This window comes from Cynocephalus volans, chromosome 10 (assembly GCF_027409185.1).
Source record: "Cynocephalus volans isolate mCynVol1 chromosome 10, mCynVol1.pri, whole genome shotgun sequence".
NCBI lineage: Eukaryota > Metazoa > Chordata > Mammalia > Dermoptera > Cynocephalidae > Cynocephalus > Cynocephalus volans.
The window spans coordinates 101391392-101411911 of record NC_084469.1 but is presented as its reverse complement, the minus strand read 5'-3'; the positions used below and the strand labels follow the sequence as shown (position 1 = coordinate 101411911).

General features: G+C 37.2%; 2 protein-coding genes across 2 annotated transcripts; both read right to left on the bottom strand.

Annotated features, from left to right (window-relative positions):
• Positions 1-6625: 6625 nt before the first annotated feature.
• LOC134388179 (olfactory receptor 7G2-like) lies at positions 6626-7567 on the bottom strand. The gene has a single exon (XM_063111026.1). The coding sequence runs from the start codon at positions 7562-7564 to the stop codon at positions 6626-6628; it is 939 nt and encodes a 312-aa protein (XP_062967096.1). The 5' UTR covers positions 7565-7567.
• Positions 7568-19035: 11468 nt separating this feature from the next.
• Positions 19036-19995, bottom strand: LOC134388251 (olfactory receptor 7G1-like). Its single transcript, XM_063111149.1, has one exon. The coding sequence runs from the start codon at positions 19972-19974 to the stop codon at positions 19036-19038; it is 939 nt and encodes a 312-aa protein (XP_062967219.1). The 5' UTR covers positions 19975-19995.
• Positions 19996-20520: the final 525 nt, after the last annotated feature.

The following is a 20520-nucleotide window of genomic DNA, read 5'->3' as shown; positions in this document are numbered from 1 at the left end:
TGGTTGTCTTTTCACTCTGTTGATTGTTTCTTTTGCTGTGCAGAAGCTTTTTAGTTTGATATAATCCCATTTATTTTTCCTTTAGTTGCCTGTGCTTTTGGGGTCATGTTCATGAAGTCTGTACCCACTCCTCCTTCCTGGAGTGTGTCCCCTATGTTTTCTTTAAGGAGTTTTATTGTTTCAGGATGTATATTTAATTCTTTAATCCATTTTGAGATGACTTTGGTATATGGCAAGAGGTTCAGGTCTAATTTCATTCTCCTACAAATGAATATTCAGTTCTAACAGCACCATTTTCTGAAGAGGCAGTCTCTTCCCCAGAATTAGTGCCTTTGTCAAATTTTCTATATCTTCTTGGCTCAGTGTTTGTATGTATCCAGAAATTTATCCATTTCCTCCAGATTTTCAAATTTGTTGGCTTATATTTGTTTATAGTAGTCTCTAATGTTTCCTTGTATTTCTGAGGCATCAGTAGTAATATCACCTTTTTCATTTCTAATTTATGTTATTTGGGTCTTCTCTCTTCTTTTTTTAGTTAGTCTTCTAAAGGTTGCTCAATTTTATTTATCTTTTCAAAAAAAGAACTTTTTGATTCATTGATCTTTTGCATCTTTTTTTGGTTTCTATTTCATTAAATTCTGCTCTGATCTTAATTATTTCTTTCTGTCTACTAAATTTGGGTTTGGATTGTTCTTGTTTTTCTAGTTCTTTAAGGTGAAGTGTTAGGTTGTTTACTGGCCATCTTTCCATTCTTCCGAAGTAAGCATTTAGTGCAATAAATTCCCCCTTGATACCGCTTTTGCAGTATCCCACATTATTTTCATTAGGTTCAAGAATTTTTTTGATTTCCTGTTTAATTCTTCTTGGACACGTATGTCATTATGTAGAATGTTGTTTAATTTACATGTGTTTGTATAGTTTCCAGAGTTTCATTTATTATTGATTTCTAAATTTAATCCACTGTGATCTGAAAAAATACATGGAATAATAATTCCATTTAAAAAAAAATTTATTGAGACTTGATTTTTGACCCAACCTGTGGTCTATCCTGGAGAATGTTCCATGTGCTGATGAGAAGAATGAATATTCTGAGGTTGTTGGGTGGAATGTTCTATAGATAGCTGCCAAGTCCTATTGGTCTAAAGTATTGTTTAGATATTGCGTTACTCTATTTTTTTTTTTTGCCTAGATGCTTTGTCCAATGTTGAAAGTGGGATGTTCAGGTCTCCTGCCACTATGGTATTAGTGTCTATCTCATTCTTTAGGTCTAATAGTGTTTGCTTTATAAATCTGTGTGCTCCAATTTGGGGCGCATATATATTTATGATTGTTATGTCTTCTTGAAGGGTAGATCCTTTTATCATTATATAGTGGCCTTCTGTATCTCTTTTTATGGTTTTTGGTTTAAAGTCTATTTTATCTTATATAAGAGTAGCTACTCCAGCTCATTTTTCACTTCTATTTGCACAGTATATATTTTTCCATCCTTCCACCCACAGTCTACGTGTGTCTCCACAGGTGAGGTGAGTCTCTTAAAAGCAGCATATTGTTAGGTCCCTCTTTTTAATCCAGACTGTCAGTCTGTGTCTTTTGATTCTTTTATGTTTATAATTATTATTGAAAGGTGTTGATTTACTCTTAGTGTTTTATTGATTTTTGTTTAGATGTCTTAAGTATCTTTTTGTTCCCTTCTTTCTGATTTTTCTGTTTGTCTTCTGTGTTTGTTGGTTTCTTGTGGTGGTAGATAAACTATTTTTTCTCTTTATTGTTTTTTTTGCATTTTTTGTTTTGTTTTGTTTTACTGGTGGGTTTTGTTCTTTCTTGAGTCCTGCAGTTTTTGTTTGTTGGAGAAGTATACTATTTGTCCTTCATTTTGGATGGATAGCCTTGCTGGGTAAAGTATTCTTGGCTATTAATTTTTGTCCTTTAGTATTTTGAATATATCATCCCATTCTTTTCTGGCTTTTAGGGTTTCTGATGAAAAGTCTGATGTTAGTTTGATTGGGGCTCCCTTATAGGTGACTTGTCACTTCTCTCTTGCAGCTTTTATGTTTCTTCTCTCTTTGTCTTTGAGTTTTGCCAGTTTGACTATAACATGTCCTGGCAAGGACCTTTTTGGGTTGAATATGTTTGGGGATCTTTGGGCCTCCTGAATCTGAAGATCTGTGACTTTCCTGATACCTGGGAAGATTTCTGCTATTATTTAGTCGAATATGTTTTCAATGCCATTTCCTTTTCCCCGCCTTCTGGAATACCCATGATTTGGATATTTGAGAGCTTAATGTTGTCTGTTATCTCTTTTACATTTTCTTCAATTTTTTAAATTATTTTTTCTTTCTTTTTTTTTTTGTTCTGCCTGTATTAATTCAAACAGCTGATCTTCAACATCAGAAATGCTTTCTTCTGCTTGTTCTAGACTGCTGGTTAGACTCTCTGTTGTGTTTTTTATTTTGTTGAATGAATCTTTCAGCTCCACAAGCTCTGCTACATTCTTTTTCATGGCCTTGATTTCTTTGTACATTTCTTCTTTCATGTCCTGTATATTTTTTCTCATTTCATTGTGTTGTCTATCTGAGTTTTTTTTTTTTTTTTAATCTCATTTAGTTTCCTTAGAATTGTTGCTCTAAATTCCTGGTCATTCATTTCAAGGATTTCCTGTTCTATAGGATCTAGAGCTTGAGAGTTATTGTCTTCCTTTGGTGGTGAAGTACTTTCTTGATTTTCATATTTCTGGTATCTTTCCTTTGGTGTTTAGTCATTGTGGCAGGGGGTATCATGGTCCTGTCGTTCCACCCTGAGGTCTGGTCTGCATCCTGAAGGAACTGCCAATTCTGGGCAGTGGGGACTGGACTGGGCTGGGGGTCTCATGGTGACTACCTATTCCAGAACAGCTGGCTTGGGGCATGTGAGCCTGGGAGCTCTCAGGACTCTCTGGGTGGGAGGGACTGGCCTGGGCTGGGGGTCCCATGGCATGTGGTGCCTGCCTGTTCCAGCATGGCTCTCTTGGGGTGTGTGGGCCCAGTGGCTCTAAGACCTCTCTGGGTGGTGGGGACTGGCCTGGACCGTGGTTCCCACGGCTCCTGCCTCTTCTGGGGTGGCTGACTCTGGGCTTGTGGGCCCAGTGGCTCTTGGACTTCTATGGGAAATGAGAACTGTCCTGGGCTAGGGGTCCTGTGGTCCCTGCCTCTTCCAGCATGGCCAACTCAGGGCATGTGGGCCCAGCAGTTCTTGGGCCTCTACTGAATAATAATTTTAAAATTAATCTTTAAAAGAGTAATACATGAGTGTATTTTGCATCCTCAAAGATTAAGAGTATAAAATTATGTACTTTAAATATAACAAAGTTTCTAAGAGACATTTTTACACCCATCTTCATAGCCGCGCTATTCACAATATTCAAGAGGTGAAAGAATCCCGTGTCCATTAATGGATGAATGTATACACAATATGTCATATGTACATACAATGGAATACCATTGAACTTTCAAAGGGAATAGCAAATTTCATGAGTTTGTGTGAATGAATGATAAGACAATGATGTTCAATCTTATTGCCACTTTCATACCATAAATAATATCACATATTGGCAATTTCACAGGAGAGAAGAAACTCAGAAAATACAGAGGTACATAAAAGAAAGTGAGAAGTATAGGATTCAGGATAGTGTGTTTGCCAATGAAAAGGGACAGAGTGATGTGAGCAGAAGATCCTTCCAGTGGGTTCTATGGTGACAACATTACATTATTTTAAACCCCTGGATAGATATATGTGATTTTATTATGTTACTGTTCTCCAAGAACTACAAATAGATTTTATGGACTACTTTATATATGATAATTTGACAAGTAAAATGAAGGAAAGGGCTTTTACACCCCTAACCCTAAATATGTTTTCCCATCTTCTTGTAATATTAAGGTCATGAATCTCAGACTTCACAGTTCATCAAATCTCTGAAAGTGCTTATTGAAAATTCTCATGTCTTGCACATCTTTCAGAGATTCAATGTCAGTATGCCCTGGTGAGGTCAAGAACCCTCTCTATGAGGAAAGATCTCAAGTGATTTATTTCTGCAGCTCTTCTGTGAATGTCAATAGATGAAATTCAACCTGAGAAAATACCATAAGTGCCAGGCAAGGAGCTGTTAACCAAATGTTTTGGTGAAAACAAAACCACCCCCTCAACCTCCAATGGCAACCACAACAGAAGGATCTATACCCACTCCTTTGACACCTCCACTCTTTTCAGCCCACACTCACAGACATGGTTCTGGCTAATGGCCCCACTTTCTGTTGTGCTTATGGGGAAAGCGATGCCCCAAGTCTTGCTGACTTCCCTTTTCTCCTGTCTCATCTTACACTCAGCATCTCCTTCTCAAAGTAAAGTACATTGCCATAGAACAATGTTCCTGTTGAAGAAAAATTAACAAAACATTTATGAGCACCCTAAGACTGCATGCAATCAATCCTCTAAGACTTCAGGATACAATTAATTTTATTCAATTACGTATTTCTGTGTGAACTCCAAAAGAGATAAGTAAGAAACACAGCAAGATGAGATGACTAAGGAGAAAAGTGGAAACTCAGATACATTCATAGAAACAAATCAGTGAGAAGATTTCAAAGAAAATAAGATGCCAGAAGATTATCAATCTTTGCCCTGCCTATCTAATAATTATTTATTTTTGTTGTATTACTTAGACCAGAAAGCAGATGATAAGTATACTGAAAGAAAACAACTCTAATTGCTGAAGCAAGGTCAAGTGGTAAAAGTATGTGAGACCATTAGTACTACAATATTATGATTATAGGCAAGATATGAAATATAATGATATGGTTTATACTTCAGTGGGTACTTACTCTAGGTACAAGGAATTATATTAAGTGTTTGTAGTGCATATGAGGGTATACTTCCCTACAAGAATTACACTCCAGATGGTTATTTTCAGACTCTCACAATAATTTTTTGCTTAAGGCAGATGAATAGTGAGTATATGATCTGATTTTCAGTGATGAGAATGAAATGAATGTCTTCTTGATGACACCATAGAAATATCTATTGTAAATTGACTCTATTCACAGCAGGTCCACAAAAGGACAGTCTGTTTTCGTTCTCTGGGCATCACATCTGTATATGCTGCTTGTTTCTGTGTAGACATCCGGATCTAAGAGGGAAATCAGCCTAAGCATGAAGCCACTTTATGGAGGAGGGAATGAATCTCTACAACAATGTTCATATACATTACTTAGCTCTGGAGTTCCTGTAATAAAAGTCTATAAGAATGAGAATTATCTTTTATTACAAGGACTTCAGAGCTATGTAATGTATAGTATAGTCAAGGTTTCTTTCTCTTATTAGAAAGAAAAGACTCCTGACTGATTAAATTCACCTATTTCATACACATTTTAAACCACTGAGATAATCTAAATACAGTAATTTCATAGATGATTAAACTGAGTGTGGTATAGGCTAATGTTGCCCTGTCCAGACAGTTTGCCAGTGTCCAATCTCAGGAATTACTAAATAGGTTTATGAAATCTTATGCCCTATACCCACTGTTGGGTTAAACATGGAGTACAATTCACATAATCCTACCCATGCAATCAGGTAGATTCTGGTCTCTGTCTCTGCTATGACCACAGGCTGTAGGGATCCTTTCTCTGACCTATCTAACTTCTCCCAGTTTCCCTCTACTGAGAACATTCCCTAAAAGCACAGTATATATAAAATAGGAATTTGCTATTTCACTAGATGAGCTGTCAAGAGTGAACAGACTTTAAAAGTACAATATTTTAAATAAAGCATAATAAAGCTCCTCTGGCTATAAGAATGCATATTAGAGGCATATAATGCAGGTTTGAGACTTTTCTGGATATGGAGCATGAATCCTTGGTTGTGAGTAGGACACTCCAAAGATGAATTAAGTAGTTAATGAATATAATGTTTGAGAGAGGATTTATCAGCTAAGAGACAATGTAGTAACTAGGAAAAGTTAGAAGAGTCTAGGTAAACTGTGTAAACTAGTAACACTCACAGATATTCATTAAGGCCAATTTGGAGTAACCTGAGTCAAAATTATTTTTGTAGAAAGTTATAAAAGTCTGAAAAATGGTTTAATTCAACTACTGTGGCAATTGTATTTCTTATGGCAATATTTTTTTCTTTAGCTCCTGATAAATATTGTGGCTATTATGTTAAAAATATTAATAATGAAAAATATAACAGTATTGAAGAACCCCACCTCAAGTTCACCTTCTGTAGACCCAGACCGAACAACTGAGCTTACAGAGTAGAATTCATTTTAAAATTATCAAAATGTTATACATTGTTTATGGTGTGGTGCTGATAACAGAAAGGTCAAGGGTTTGGATCCCTGTACCAGTCAGCCACACACACACACACACACACACAAAATAAATATATAATAATAATAAATAATAAATAAATAAATAAATAAAGTTATACAAAGGGAAAGTTAGTTTCAACCTTATTTTTAAACTCACTGAGCCATTATGGTATCTAGTCATTTTATAAGAATTTGGTGACAAAAGAGTAAGGCATTGCGGCTTACCCAGTATTCCTTTCACTGTGCCTCATTCTAGTAACCCAGGCCAATCCAGATGACACATCACAGATAAGAAAATCTCCTACTGAGGAGGTTCCTCAAGGCCCCCTTCACATCCCTGTTCCTCAGGCTGTAGATGAAGGGGTTCATCATGGGAGTGACCACAGTGTACATCATCGAAGCTACTGCACTCTTCCTGGAAGAGTGTGTAAATGCAGAACTAAAGTACACTCCAAAACCTGTCCCATAGAATAAGGAAACAACTGAGAGGTGAGACCCACAGGTGGAAAAAGCTTTGTACTTTCCTCCTGCTGAAGGCATTCTCAAAACAGAAGAAACAATGTGAATATAAGAGAAAATGATTCCAGAGAGGGGTATCCCACCTAACATGCATGCTGCAAAATATATCAGAATATTATTGATGAGGGTATCAGAGCAGGCGAGCTTGATGACTTGAACAACATCACAGAAGAAGAGGGGGATTCCTGGGTCTGTGCAGAAGGACAGCCGCAGCAGCATCAGACTGTGCAGCAGGGAATGCACAACACTAATAGACAGGGAGAGGAGAATCATCAGGACAGAAAGACGAGGGTTCATGATGACCGTGTATCTCAGGGGGTGACAAATGGCCACATAGCGGTCATAGGCCATCACCCCTAGGAGAAAATTTTCCCAACAGGAAAAGATCAGGACAAAACAGATCTGGGTGAGGCAGCCTGTGTAAGTGATGCTTGAATGCTGAGCTTGGATGTTCACTAACATCTTTGGGAACGTGATTGTGCTTAAACAGATGTCACTAAAAGACAGATTGGAGAGAAAGAAGTACATGGGGGTGTGGAGGTGGGCGTCAGAGATGACAACCAGGATGATGAGCAGGTTTCCCAGGACGGTGACCAGGTACATGGACAGGAACAGGCTGAAGAGGAGGGGCTGCAGTTCTGGATCCTCTGTCACCTCCAAGAGAAGAAATTCTGAAACAGCTGTTTGGTTTCTGGTTTCCATATTGTTAATGAATCTGGTGGAAATATGGGGTTGTGACAAGATCATCAAACATTTTGTAGTCCCGCAGGCAGAGCATCACCAAAGGGAATCACCACCTTGTGAAGACAAGTAGATAAATAAAGGGGAGTTCAAAAGGGGGAGTTCATGGCTCCTACGCATGGAAAGTCCACAGCTAACATTGTCAGTAAGAGGCCACATCGAGTGATTGTGTAATAGACTGTGCCATCTAGTTGTGTGTAAGGACACTCTGTGATGTTCACACGATGGTGAAATCACCTAAAGATGCATTTCTCAGAACATCTCCCTGATGTTAAGTGACCCATGGCTGTATCTTGCAACCATGAGCTAGTAAGCAGGAGGGCAAATGTAATGCACTGAAGATGGTAAAGCAGAGAAACAGAAACAGGCTGGAACCCTGACGGCATTTTTGGAATGATACATCCTTGGACTTGTTATGCGATACAAATAAACTCATACCTGTTTCAGCCAATCAATAAATCAATCAATCAATCAATAAAAATGGTGCCTTCTGTATGCATACTGCGTGTAAATAAATAAAAATAAATAAATAAATAAATAAATACAAATAAATAAATAAATAAATAAATAAATAAATAAATAAATAAATAAATGGTTCCTTCTGTACACATACTCTGTTGTTATTTTAGAAAAGACCTGAATCTGATGTAGCAGAACATTAACCATTTTTAACTTTGGAAATGGTGAAGAGGTGTTCCTTCTTTAAATTAAACTCTCTGTACTATTTGATTATTTAAAACATTCAGTAATTTTATAAAGAAAATCACATAAACCAGGGAGGCAGCCTGAAGATTCTGTCTGAATCCTTCAAGACATCAGAGCCGGGACACAGAGACAACACAAAGGTGTGTCAAGAGCCAGGAAAGGGAAGGGAAGGTGGAGTTTAGTAAACGTTCTGCCCTCCCCACTGCAAGATTACAAGTAAATGACAGAGAATTTTATAACAGACGTCCTGTTTTATTTATATTTATTTAAATTTTCATGGTTAGATAACCAACTTTATCTTTTTTTTTTATTGAATCAAAAATGTTTATACACATTTTTTGGGTTCAACATTGAGATATGTTGATCAAATCAATATTACTAGTATATATATTGTTACAAATCGTAATTATTCTTTATGCCCCTTGTCCAGTCCCTCCCCATCCCCCTCTCCCTCCCCCTTCTAATTACCCTAGATTTCTTCTCTCCTTCTGAAAGAATCATGGTTACTCTGTTGATCATCCTGTTTAAGAAGAGGCAGATTTCTGCTCTAGAGAAAAATGGTCATAACCGTAGCAGGGACTGGATGCAAGATTAGTAGATGAGAGTGAATTGATTATCATGCAACGGTACAAGGACAGATGTGAAGATGACAATTAGGCAGGAGACCCGTGGTGACTTGATGCCAATCATCTGATGTGTGTACGCTCTTCCCAGCTTCCCCTAGAGGAACCTGTAGTAAAACATCTGCCCTCACTTACAAACATTTACCAAAGCATTTTAGGTTACCTGGCTGGCGTCACTGTGTGATAATGCTTGACTTTTCTGGGTGTACCATACAGAAGTTGTGTCTTCAGGAAGACAGAGTGAGGTACCAGGCTACTGGGCCGGAGGGGTCATCTGTTGGAGGAGGCTCAGGTGTCCGACTGCTTTGCTGAGGAATGACTGTTGAATGAGGCAGTCACAGGCGCATTGTAGTCTCTATCCCCACAGGCTCAATACTCAAAGCTCCTCATTAGCCAAGGAATTTTATTGTCACTGTGATCTCAGGACACCACAAATCCTTAAAGACCAAGACTCTAGAAGGGAGGGATTCAGGATGGCTGCTTGCCTGACCCTGTGAGGTCAGGTGTGCACTGCTTACTTTTCTCCACCTGTGCCTGCTCCTCCCCATGTCACATACTTTGCCCGGGTGAACACACATCCTTCTCTAATTGAAATCCAGTCTTCTTTACTTAGGGGTGAACGAAGGCATTGATATCTAGAAAATGATATCAGGAAATTTAATGCCAATGTAAATGTAAAAATATGAGGGTCTTCAAAAATTTCACAGAAAGATCCATATTATGTTTTAATTTCATTTTTTCTGCAAACTTTTTGAAGTATCCACATGTAGTTTATAAATGTGGAAATAAATTATGTTTTAAAATAGACCTAAGCAATTGCAAAAGTGCAAAACCTCAAGCATTTTTTTCTCTATAAATCATTTAATATTTCCTGAACCTTAACTTCTTCACTATGTATATTTTAAACAGCAGATCTAATCTATTGTCTGTGACCGTTCTATCACCGATTAATACAGACTGATCTGTTACTCATTTTTTAAGCTTTTTAACCACTTTTTAGTTTTATCAGCATAACTTCAAAGTACATTTTTCTTTACTTGTAGGTGCTGTGGGTTGAGATTATGGCTCCTGATCTTCAATGGAGTTGTAAGAAATCACAGTGCCCTGGCAATACGCTAATGTGTAAGTATAATCTCAGGATCTTCAGACTTTACCCAGTATTTAGTAGACAGAGATTGTACTCCATGTTAATGCTAAGTTAAAATGTTTTATTTTGAAGTATTGAGTACTTTCATGTGTTCTTAATTTTTTTTCTCTCTCTTAACTTCTTCTGTATGAACTTTGTTAACTGTTGAATGGATAAACCAAATGTGGTATGCACTTACAATGGAATATTACTCGACATGAAAAAGGAAAAGAAATTGTGTCACATCCTACAATATGAATGAACCTTGAAGACATTATGTTAAGTCCAATGAGCTGTAAACTAAAGGACAAATACAGTATGTCTCCACTCTTACGAGGTACCTAGAATAGTCAAATTTATAGATGCAGAAAGTAGAATGGTAGTTACTAGGGGCTGAGAGTAGAGGAAAAACAGATGCTCAAAACTACAGTGTTGGGCCGACCCCGTGGCTCACTCGGGAGAGTGCGGCGCTGGGAGTGCAGTGGTGCTCCCGCCGTGGGTTCGGATCCTATATAGGGATGGCCGGGGTGCTCACTGGCTGAGCGCGGTGCGGGCGACACCATGCCAAGGGTTGCGATCCCCTTACCGGTCCAAAACAAGGACAAAAAGGAAAAAAAAAAAAAAACTACAGTGTTTAAGATTTGCAAGGTGATAAGTTTTTATACTTAACACTACTTAACTGTGCACTTAAAATGGTAAAGACAGTAATTTTTATGTTATGTGGGCTTTATCACAATTTTAAAAGGGGGGAAGGGCATGCAAAATATTTTTTAAAAAACATATTGAAACCAAAAGCAAAAAAGTCTGCACAAATTAAACTAGAATAGGTTAGTATTAAATATCAGTTAAAATATCTTGTAGTAAAATGTAGTTATAGAAATATTATTAAAAAGAGAAGAGAACACTCCTGCACTGTTGGTGTGACTGTAAATTAGTAGAAACACTATGGAAAGCTGTATGAATATTTCTGAAACAACTACAGATAGATCTTCCATACAATCCAGCAATCCCATTTCTAGGTATATACCCAGAGGAATGGAAATCATCATGTCGAAGGGATACCTGCACTCCCGTGTTTATTGCAGCTCTGTTTTCAATAGCCAAGATATGGAACCCACCTGAATGTCCGTCCATGGATGTTTGGATAAGGAAAATGTGGTATATATACTTTATGGAATACTACTCTGCCATAAAAAAGAATGAAATACTCACATTTTCAACAACATGGATGAACGTGGAGGAACTTCTGTTGGGTGAAATAAGCAAAGTACAGAGGGATAAATACCGCGTGTGCTCACTCATATGTGGGAGCTAAGAGAGAAAGAAAGAAGGAAAGAAAGACCACAGTAGTGCGGTGGCCCAGCAGAGGGAGGGAACATTCCTAGGGCTACAAAAGGGGGTGGGGGAAGAGGGGGAGGAGAGGGAGGTTGGGGGATGATTGGGTGGGGACACAGGATACTAAAGTAATGGGCATGCCCCCAGTATGAATCTGGCCCTCGCTTCATGAATATTCATAATTTAAAAAATTAGTAGAGAGAGTAAACTCTAGGCTTTAGAAAGTTACAGACAGAAGAATGGCTTAGAAGATAGAGTTAATTTTTTCACTAAGAAAGACATAAATACGAACTGATATATATTTTTAAAACGAGAGAGCCGTTAAAAGGGCCATGAAAAATGAGTACCTTGTATATTGTTGAATATATTGATTACTCTTATTTGAGCATCACATATTGTATAGATATTCAACTCTGTACCCCACAGATATGTACAATATACTATGTTACAATAAAAAATTAGTAAAGAAGACCTAGATAGATGGAGAAATTTTGATTATGTGTAAATCTAAAAGGATCTACAAAATATATAGCACAAAAAATGTAAAGAGTGAAAAATTGAAAAAAGACCAAACTGTATAGAATGAAAAATTCTAATGGTTGATAAGCAGCATGGGGAAAAATTCCCTAAGGGGACCTAATAATTACCATGTCTGTTTGTGAACACAGGGGGTCAGATGTCTACAAGTCCAGGCATTCTAAATGATAAAGATACAGCCCTGAAGAAAATAGAAAAAAATTCCTTGTCCACATAGAGCATAGAGTCCATATGGGAAGACAGACTATGAACAAATAAATATGCAGAACATGTATTATGTCAGATGGTAATGAATGTAAGGGAGAGAAAATTAATGCATAAAAGGGGAAATTGGCATGTGAGAGGACATAATACAATTTTGAGTAGGTCTTATTTAGAAGAGGAATTCTGAGCAAAAAAGGTGATGTATAGGAAGGGATCCATACAGATGTCTGGTAGGGGGGAATTTCAGGCAGAAAGAATAAGGGCAAAGGCCCTGCGGTGAAAGCATACCTGGCAGGCTCAGTAATCGTAAAGGCATCCAATATGGCTAAAACAGAATTAGAAGTGGGAGAGTAGCAAAGATGAAAACAAAAAGGTAGTGTAACGTGGGAAGATTATACAATTAGCCCCTTGATTGCAAGGGCAAAAGCAGGTGCGATGGTCTGAAGGTTTGTCCCCTCTAAAGGTCATGTGGAAGCTTGGTCCTAAATGTGGCCATGCTGAGAGGTGAGACCTTAGAGAGGTGGTTGGATTGTGGGAGCTATAACCTCATAAATTTATTAATAAATTCATGTATCAATGGGTTAATGCATGAATGAGTTGTCATAGGAGGGCACTGGTGGTTTTATAAGGAGAGAAAGTGAGCGCATTAACTTCTCTTGCTCAGCCCTTGTCATGTGGTACCCTGCGTCACCACAGGACCCTGTAGAGAATCCCCACCAAGAAAAAAGTCCTCGCCAGATGCACTCCCTTGACCTTGGACTTCCTGCCTCCAAAAATGTAAAAAATAAATTTCATTTTCTGTATAAATTAGGTATACCCAGTTATAGGTATTCTGTTATCAGCAGCAGAAAACTGACTCATACAACAGGGTAGCCCTGGTTTAGGGTTGTTGTAATCACCTTCACTAATATAATGATGACTTGCTTGAACCACAGAGGTACTAGCAAAATTAGTGAGATTTGACTAGAAACTGGATATATTTTGATGGTCTACATAATAGGGTTTTCTGAAAAATTAAGCACAAGGTGTAGGAGAAAGAAATTAACAATGATGCTAAAATGTTTTGCCTGGACACCTGAAAGTTTGAAATAACCACCAATTGTGATAGAAAAAAACTATGAATGAAGCATATTTGGGTGTTTACAAATATATTAGCAGTGTAGTTTTGGCTATGTTGAGCTTGAGTTGCCTATTAGGCATGTACATGGAGAGTTTAAACGGGAGGTTAGATATCCAAATCTAGAATTCAGGGGAGAATTATTCTATAAAGACATAAAATTGGGAATGATTGAATGTAAGTGACTTCTTTTAAAAATTATGGTAGGGAGCTGGCTTGTTAGCTCAGTTGGTTAGCACACAACATTGTAGCACCAAGGTCAAAGTTTTGGATGCCCATTCTGGCCAGCTGCCACAAAAAAAAGAAAAAAATTAAAAATTATGGTAAAATATATATAACCTAAAATTTACCATTATAACCACTTTTGAGTGTACAATTCAGTAGTGTTAAGTACATTTGCATTGTTATGCAACCAATCTCCAGAACTCTTTCCATTTTGGAAAAATAAAACTCTGTACCTTATAAAGCACAAATTCCCATTTCCATTCCTGCCCCCCACCCTGACTCTGGTAACCATAATTTTACTCCATGAATTTGTCTAATCTACGTACCTCCAATAAATGACATCATTAGGTATTTTTCTTTCTGTGACTGGCTTGCTTCACTTAGCACAATGTACTCGAGGTTCATCCATGTTACAGCATGTGTCAAAATTTCCTTCTTTTTTAAAGCTGAATAATATTCCTTGTATGTGTATACAACATTTTATTTATCTCTGATCAATACAGACAGGTCTATTACTCCCTTTGTAGGATTTTATAACCATCTTTGCTAATTTTATCAGAATAATTTCAGGTTTTTTTTCACATTCACTTTTTTTTCACTGTGCACTGAATTTATGATACTTTATTTTTAATAGGGTTGTGGAAAATTACAATGTCATTGGAAAGCATGAGTGTACAAGCATAATCTCAGTATATTCAGGTAGATCTCATCCATTATTTAATAAGTGGGGATGCTACTTCATGTTAATATTAAATTGGATAAGATTAGCATCTTAATGTTAAAATTAATTTTTTTCCTTTGTAATGAATTCATGATTTTCATATGCTTATCTAATTATTTTCTTGTTCCAAACGAACATTATTGACCAACAATTTTCTGAATATATTAAAGCACACAAGAGACAGGATTGTGTCCCAATATCATCCTTCACCGTCTTAACTCCATTCACATTAAACTCATAAAATAATAGACAAAGTACAGAAGGACATAAATGTATAAAACATAAAAAGCACATAAAATGTAAAATATATTTAAAAATTAATAAGGGCTTTAGTGAAGCTTCGTTATTGAGAATCGTGAGTGGATACAAAGTTGCGAACACAGCCTGGACCCATAACTGTGGACTTAGAACAGCTGAGAGTTTCAGAAAGCATCCAGGGAAGAACTGAACCAAGCTTCTGGCTGGCTTGATGACTGGACTTTTTATATTCTCAGTAGTGTTAGGAATCATTCATTAGATGGAATTCAAGGTGAGAGGTTGTAGGATTGGTCAGGGCAACTGTGAACCTGCTGGAGGAGGAAGACAGAGCACATGGGTAAGATGAAAGATAAAAACATTTTTACTTTTAGATTTATTTGTTTATTTTAGTTCCCACTTATGAGTGAGTACATGTGGTATTTTTCTTTCTGTGACTGGCTTATTTTACTTAACATAATTTTCCCTAAGTTCATCCATGAGGCTGCAAGTAGAATAGTTTCATTCTGTTTTTTATGGCAGAGTAGCATTCCGTTGTGTATATATATCCCATTTTCTTTATCCATCCAGTTGTCCATCAATGACATTTAGGTTGGTTCCAACTCTTGGCTATTGTAAATACACCTGCAGTAAACATGGGAGTGCAGGTATCCCTTCAACACGATGATACAACAATCAAAATAATTCATTGAACTTTCTAAAGGAGAGAAGAGAAATGAGGCAACCAGAGTTGGGAAGGGGGAAAAGGGAGAGAGGAGTAGTGATAAATTAGTAAAGGGCTGCAAAAAATCATTACATAGTGTAATGTTGAAAAAAATTATTTTATAATTGAAACAACTACTGAACAATTATAGTAATGAGGATTAAGGTAATGTAAAATTTCTGATTTAAAAAAAAAGAGAGAGAGAAAAACCTAGCAATTCAAATAGAATCTGAAAATCAAAATATAAATACCCAGAAAGAAATGGATCTTAAAGACGTAATTCTACAAAATCAGTAACACAACATAAATTCCTTCCAGATGAAATCACTCTCGTATACGATGTCATGTCAATGCTGTTATCAAAGTAACAAGTGTCAGCATTGGCATGGAGAAAGGAGGACGCTAGTACACTGCTGGCAGGAATGTAGATTAGTGTAGTCACTGTGGAAAGCAGTATGAAGGATCCTAAAGAAACTAAAAACTGAACAATCATAGGATCCAGCAATCCCTCTTTGCATATATACCCAGAGGAAATGAAATCACCACACAGAGAAATATCTTCACTCTCTTTTTCATTGCAGCATTATTCACAATAGCCAAATATGGAACAGCCTAAAGTGTCTGTTGACAGATAAATGGGTAAAGAAAATATGGGAGATATGTGAGTATATATGAGGGGTCTTCAACAAGTTCATGGAAAGATTCATATTAACTTTTAATTCCATTTTCCATGAACTTTTCAAAGTACCTTTGCACATATAATGGAATATTATTCAGCTTTAAAGAAGAAGGATATTCTGCCATTTGCAACAATGTACAGACCTAGAAGACATTATAGAAATAATAATAATGTGAAATAATCCAGACACAGAAAAATACTGCATGATCTCACTTACACGTGAAATCTTAAAAAAAAAAAAAAATCAAATACATAGAAACAGAGAGGAGAGTGTTGGTTAACAGGGGCAGGGTGGCCTGGGAAATATGGAGATGTAGGTAGAAGGGTTCAGTGTTGTAGTTATGGATGATGAGCAAGTCTAGAGATACAACGTAGACCACAATGACTACAGTTAATAATACCGTATACTGGAAATTCACTATGAGGGTAGATTTTAGGTACTTTGACCATCAAAAAGCAAAAAAAAAAAAAAAAAAAAAAAAAAAAAAAAAAAAAAAAAAAAGGAAAAGAAAAAAATAAAAAGAAAGGTAACTGTGTGAGGTAATGGATATAATAATTTGCTTGACTATAGTAATCACTTCACTATGTAGTGTTGTACACCTTAAATTTAGACAATAAAAAATAAAATATTTTGCCAAACATTCATTAAGCATTCTACAGAAATAAAATAATGCAAATTTCTTGGAACACTGACCCCCTTGTATTATTCATTCCTAGTCTCTTTCTTTTTCCCCATGGGACCACGTCTCTAAACTTGGTATTATCCCCTTGCACGTTCAATATATTTCTTTGTGCTTCTATCAATAAACGATGCTACCACTTTGCAGCTTAACATTTTATATATTGTATGTGTCATTTTGCAATTGGTTTATTTAAGATAATACATTTAGTGATTTATCAGTCTTAGTATATTTCATTCTGCTTCCTTATCTTTCACTCCTTCACTGTATTCCACTGTCTTACAACCTTACAATTTATTTATAGCTTCTCAAACTTATGGGCATTTGCATCAGGTGGGACACACACACACACTGGCATGCACACACACACAGTTTAAAACAATGCCTAAAGACCCAACAAATTTAAGACCGAGGTTCCCTCTGGAATTGGAAGGAGGGGAAGAAAGAATAAAAACAGAATATCTTTGCTATACATGCTGTGCTTTTACTTTGAGAAAAGAACTATTACAGCAAGTGTCAAACGTTACTTATTCTGTAAATAAATACATGGGCACCTGTCCTGCTATTCTGCACCTCTTAAATATTTCACAGGTAACAAAAGAGACACCATTAGGCTGGATATGTAGCCTTTGGGGTCTCCCCCTCCCTTGCAAGAGTCTCATAACCAGGCACCAGGGTCAACTACAAAGATTACAATTACAATAGGACATCAGGAACAAGATATGGAACTTTGAGCATGCTATAAATTGGTTTAACCATCTAGGATAATACTTGGAACTACCCAAAGGAAAATAAGTCCTCCCCTAAACCTGTAATCCCATCCCAACTGCAAAACTCTATCTCTTTATCACCAGAACACACAAATAAGAATATTCAACAGATTTATTCATAATAGCAAAAAATAATTACAAATAAAATTTTCATCAATATTAGCATTTCAATTTGACAAGATATCATGCATTATTTAAAAAAGAGATTATTGTAAATAAATCAGCACTGTATACACAGCAACATAGTAGAATATCTAAAGTGCAATACTGAGAAAACAACCAGGAAATAAAACTCACACATTAAGATTAAACTTTTAACAGGTTTGAAAAAAGGCAAATTATAAACTGGACAAAAACATATACAGAGGTGATAGCACAATGAGTTTTAACCCTATTGCTAGTTTTCTTAAGCAAATAAGTTCATATACTGATAATTTCAAAGGAGTCAACCTTATAAAAAAACATCTAATAAAATAATAAATACAATTTCAGGACAGTGTTGACCACCATGAAGGCAGAAGCCATGAAGGGTGGTGAGTGGAACACCCAGAAGTTAGATTCTATTTGGATGCCGCTGCTATACTTTTAACCTCTGGGAAGTGATAAGAATTTTTATTATGTTACTATTCTTTGAGAACTACAGATAGAATTTATGCACTCTTTGTGTATGTTATTTTCACAAATAAATTTGAAAAGGCCTTACACATTCCTAATTCTAAATAGTTTCTCACATGATCTTCTGATGTAAGAGTCATGCATGTCAGACATCAGAGATTATCAGATACTCACACAGTGCCTGTTAAAAATACCCATCCCTCCATATATCCCCAGAGATTCAAAATGAGCATCACGTTCTAACGGAGGTAACCGACCAGCCCGAGAGATTCCAAATCAGTATTTCTTGGGTGAGGTTAGGGAAGTGGCCCTTTAAGCAAAGACTACAGATGATTTATCTCTGCAGGTGTTCCATAGACATCAACTGGAAAAGCTCTGGGATAGAACCCATCTTGGTGGCCACTTAGGGAGCTGTTTCTTAGATGCGGTGCTGAAACTAACACCACTTTCTCAACCTCCAATGATGACCAGAACAGAAGGCTGTTCAGACAATCCTTTGATTCTCCTTTAAAACTCCACTGTGTTTATCCCCATACCCACAGGGATAATTATGACTGATGGCTCCTTTTTCTAGGTGTGCCTGTGGGGAAAGTGAAGGTGTGATTGTGACCAACATCCCCCCTTTTCCTCTTTTTACAGTCAACAAATTCTCAAAGTAAAGTGATTGTCCCTAGAGTAGCTTTGCTCATAAATATGTATTTAAATGTTTTGCAAGGGAGCCTTAAGACTGCAGCCCATCCTCTAAGACATCAATGACACAATGAATTTTATTCAATTACATTTTCTGTTTGGACTCTGCCAGGGATGAGTAAGAAACACTGAAAGACAAGAAGAATGAGAAAAACAAAATTTAGATATTTTCTTATAAATAAATCCATGAGAAGTTTTCAAAGAAAATAAGAAAATGATTCCAGACAAATAAACTGAGCTTAGAAAATGGAACTAATTTTTGAAACATCACAGAGCTGTACAATGAGCAAGTCAGCTTTCAACCCCAAGTTAAAATGAACTAACCCATTATGTTCTCTAGTCACTACAAAACAACTTGGTAAAGCAAGACTCAGGAAACACAGCTCATCCAGTATTTCTGTCACTTTGACTCATTCTAGAAGCGTCAGTCCAAAGCAGATGACACAGTCACACAAGGGAAGGTGTCCTACCAATGAGTTTCCTTAAGGCTCCCTTCATGTCCCTGTTCCTCAGGCTGTAGATAAAGGGGTTCATCATTTGAGGGACCACCGTGTACATCACTGAAGCCACCACAGTGATTCTGGATGAGTCAGTAACTGCAGAACTAATATACACCCCAAAACCTGTCCCATAGAACAAGGACAAAACTGAGAGGTGAGACCCACACGTGGAAAAAGCTTTATATTTTCCACTTGCAGATGGCATTCTCAAAACAGAGGAGACAATTTGAGTATAGGAGAAAATTATTCCAGACAGAGGAATAGCACCAAATATGCTAGTTGCAGAATATATCAGGATATTATTGATGAGGGTATCAGAACAGGCGAGCTTGATGACCTGAACAACTTCACAGAAGAAGAGGGGGATTTCAACATCTGTGCAAAATGACAGCTGCAGCACCATCAGACTGTGGATCAGGGCATCCCCGATGCTAACAAGCATGGAGAGCAGAATCAGCAGACCGCAGAGGCGGAGGTTCACGATGACTGTGTACCTCAGAGGGTGACAAATGGCCACATAGCGGTCATAAGCCATTACTGCAAGAAGGCAACTTTCCTCACCAGTGAAAACCAGGACAAGGCAGACCTGGGTGAGGCAGCCTATATAAGTGATGCTCTGATTCTGTGTTTGGATGTTCAGCAGCATTTTGGGGATGGTAGTTGTGCTTAAGCAGATGTCAGTAAAGGACAGATTGGAGAGAAGGAAGTACATGGGGGTGTGGAGGTGGGAGTCTGAGATGACAGCCAGGATGATGAGTAGGTTTCCCAGGACGGTGACCAGGTACATGGACAGGAACAGGCTGAAGAGGAGGGGCTGCAGTTCTGGATCCTCTGTCACCTCTGTGAGAAGGAATTTTGCAACACCTGTTTGGTTTCTGGTTTCCATGTTGTTGATGAATCTGACTGAAGAGACGGGGTGCCAGGACAATCCAATATGTGTTTTCTGGGCCAGCAAGAGCAATATCACCAGAGGCAAACACCATGTAGGAAGGGTTGGATTCTAATGGAGGAAAATTAAAGAAAGGTTGTCTTCTGTATGCATATTATTTTGTTACTTTTATAAAACCTAGGACTTGTATAGTTGACAGTCAATAATTTTTAGTTCTGGAAAAATTAAAGTGTCATCATTAAAAAATAGTGTACAGCCTAGAGTTGGAACCAGCCCAAATGTCCCTCATCAGATGAGTGGATAGGGAAACTGTGGTATATCTATACAATGGAATACTACTCTGCTATAAAAAAAGAATGAAATACTACCATTTGCGACAACATGGATGAACTCAGAGAAAATTATATTAAGTGAAAGAAGTCAGGCACTAAAGAGAAATACCACATGTTGTCACTTATTTGTGGGAACTAAAAATAAATAAAGAATTAAATAAACACACAAACAAATAAAGGGTGGGGGAAGAAGACACAACAATCACAAAAA

Bases quoted from the DNA above. Each gene is read 5' to 3' on its own strand.
- LOC134388179 (XM_063111026.1), bottom strand. From the start codon at position 7,564: ATGGAAACCAGAAACCAAACAGCTGTTTCAGAATTTCTTCTCTTGGAG.
- LOC134388251 (XM_063111149.1), bottom strand. From the start codon at position 19,974: ATGGAAACCAGAAACCAAACAGGTGTTGCAAAATTCCTTCTCACAGAG.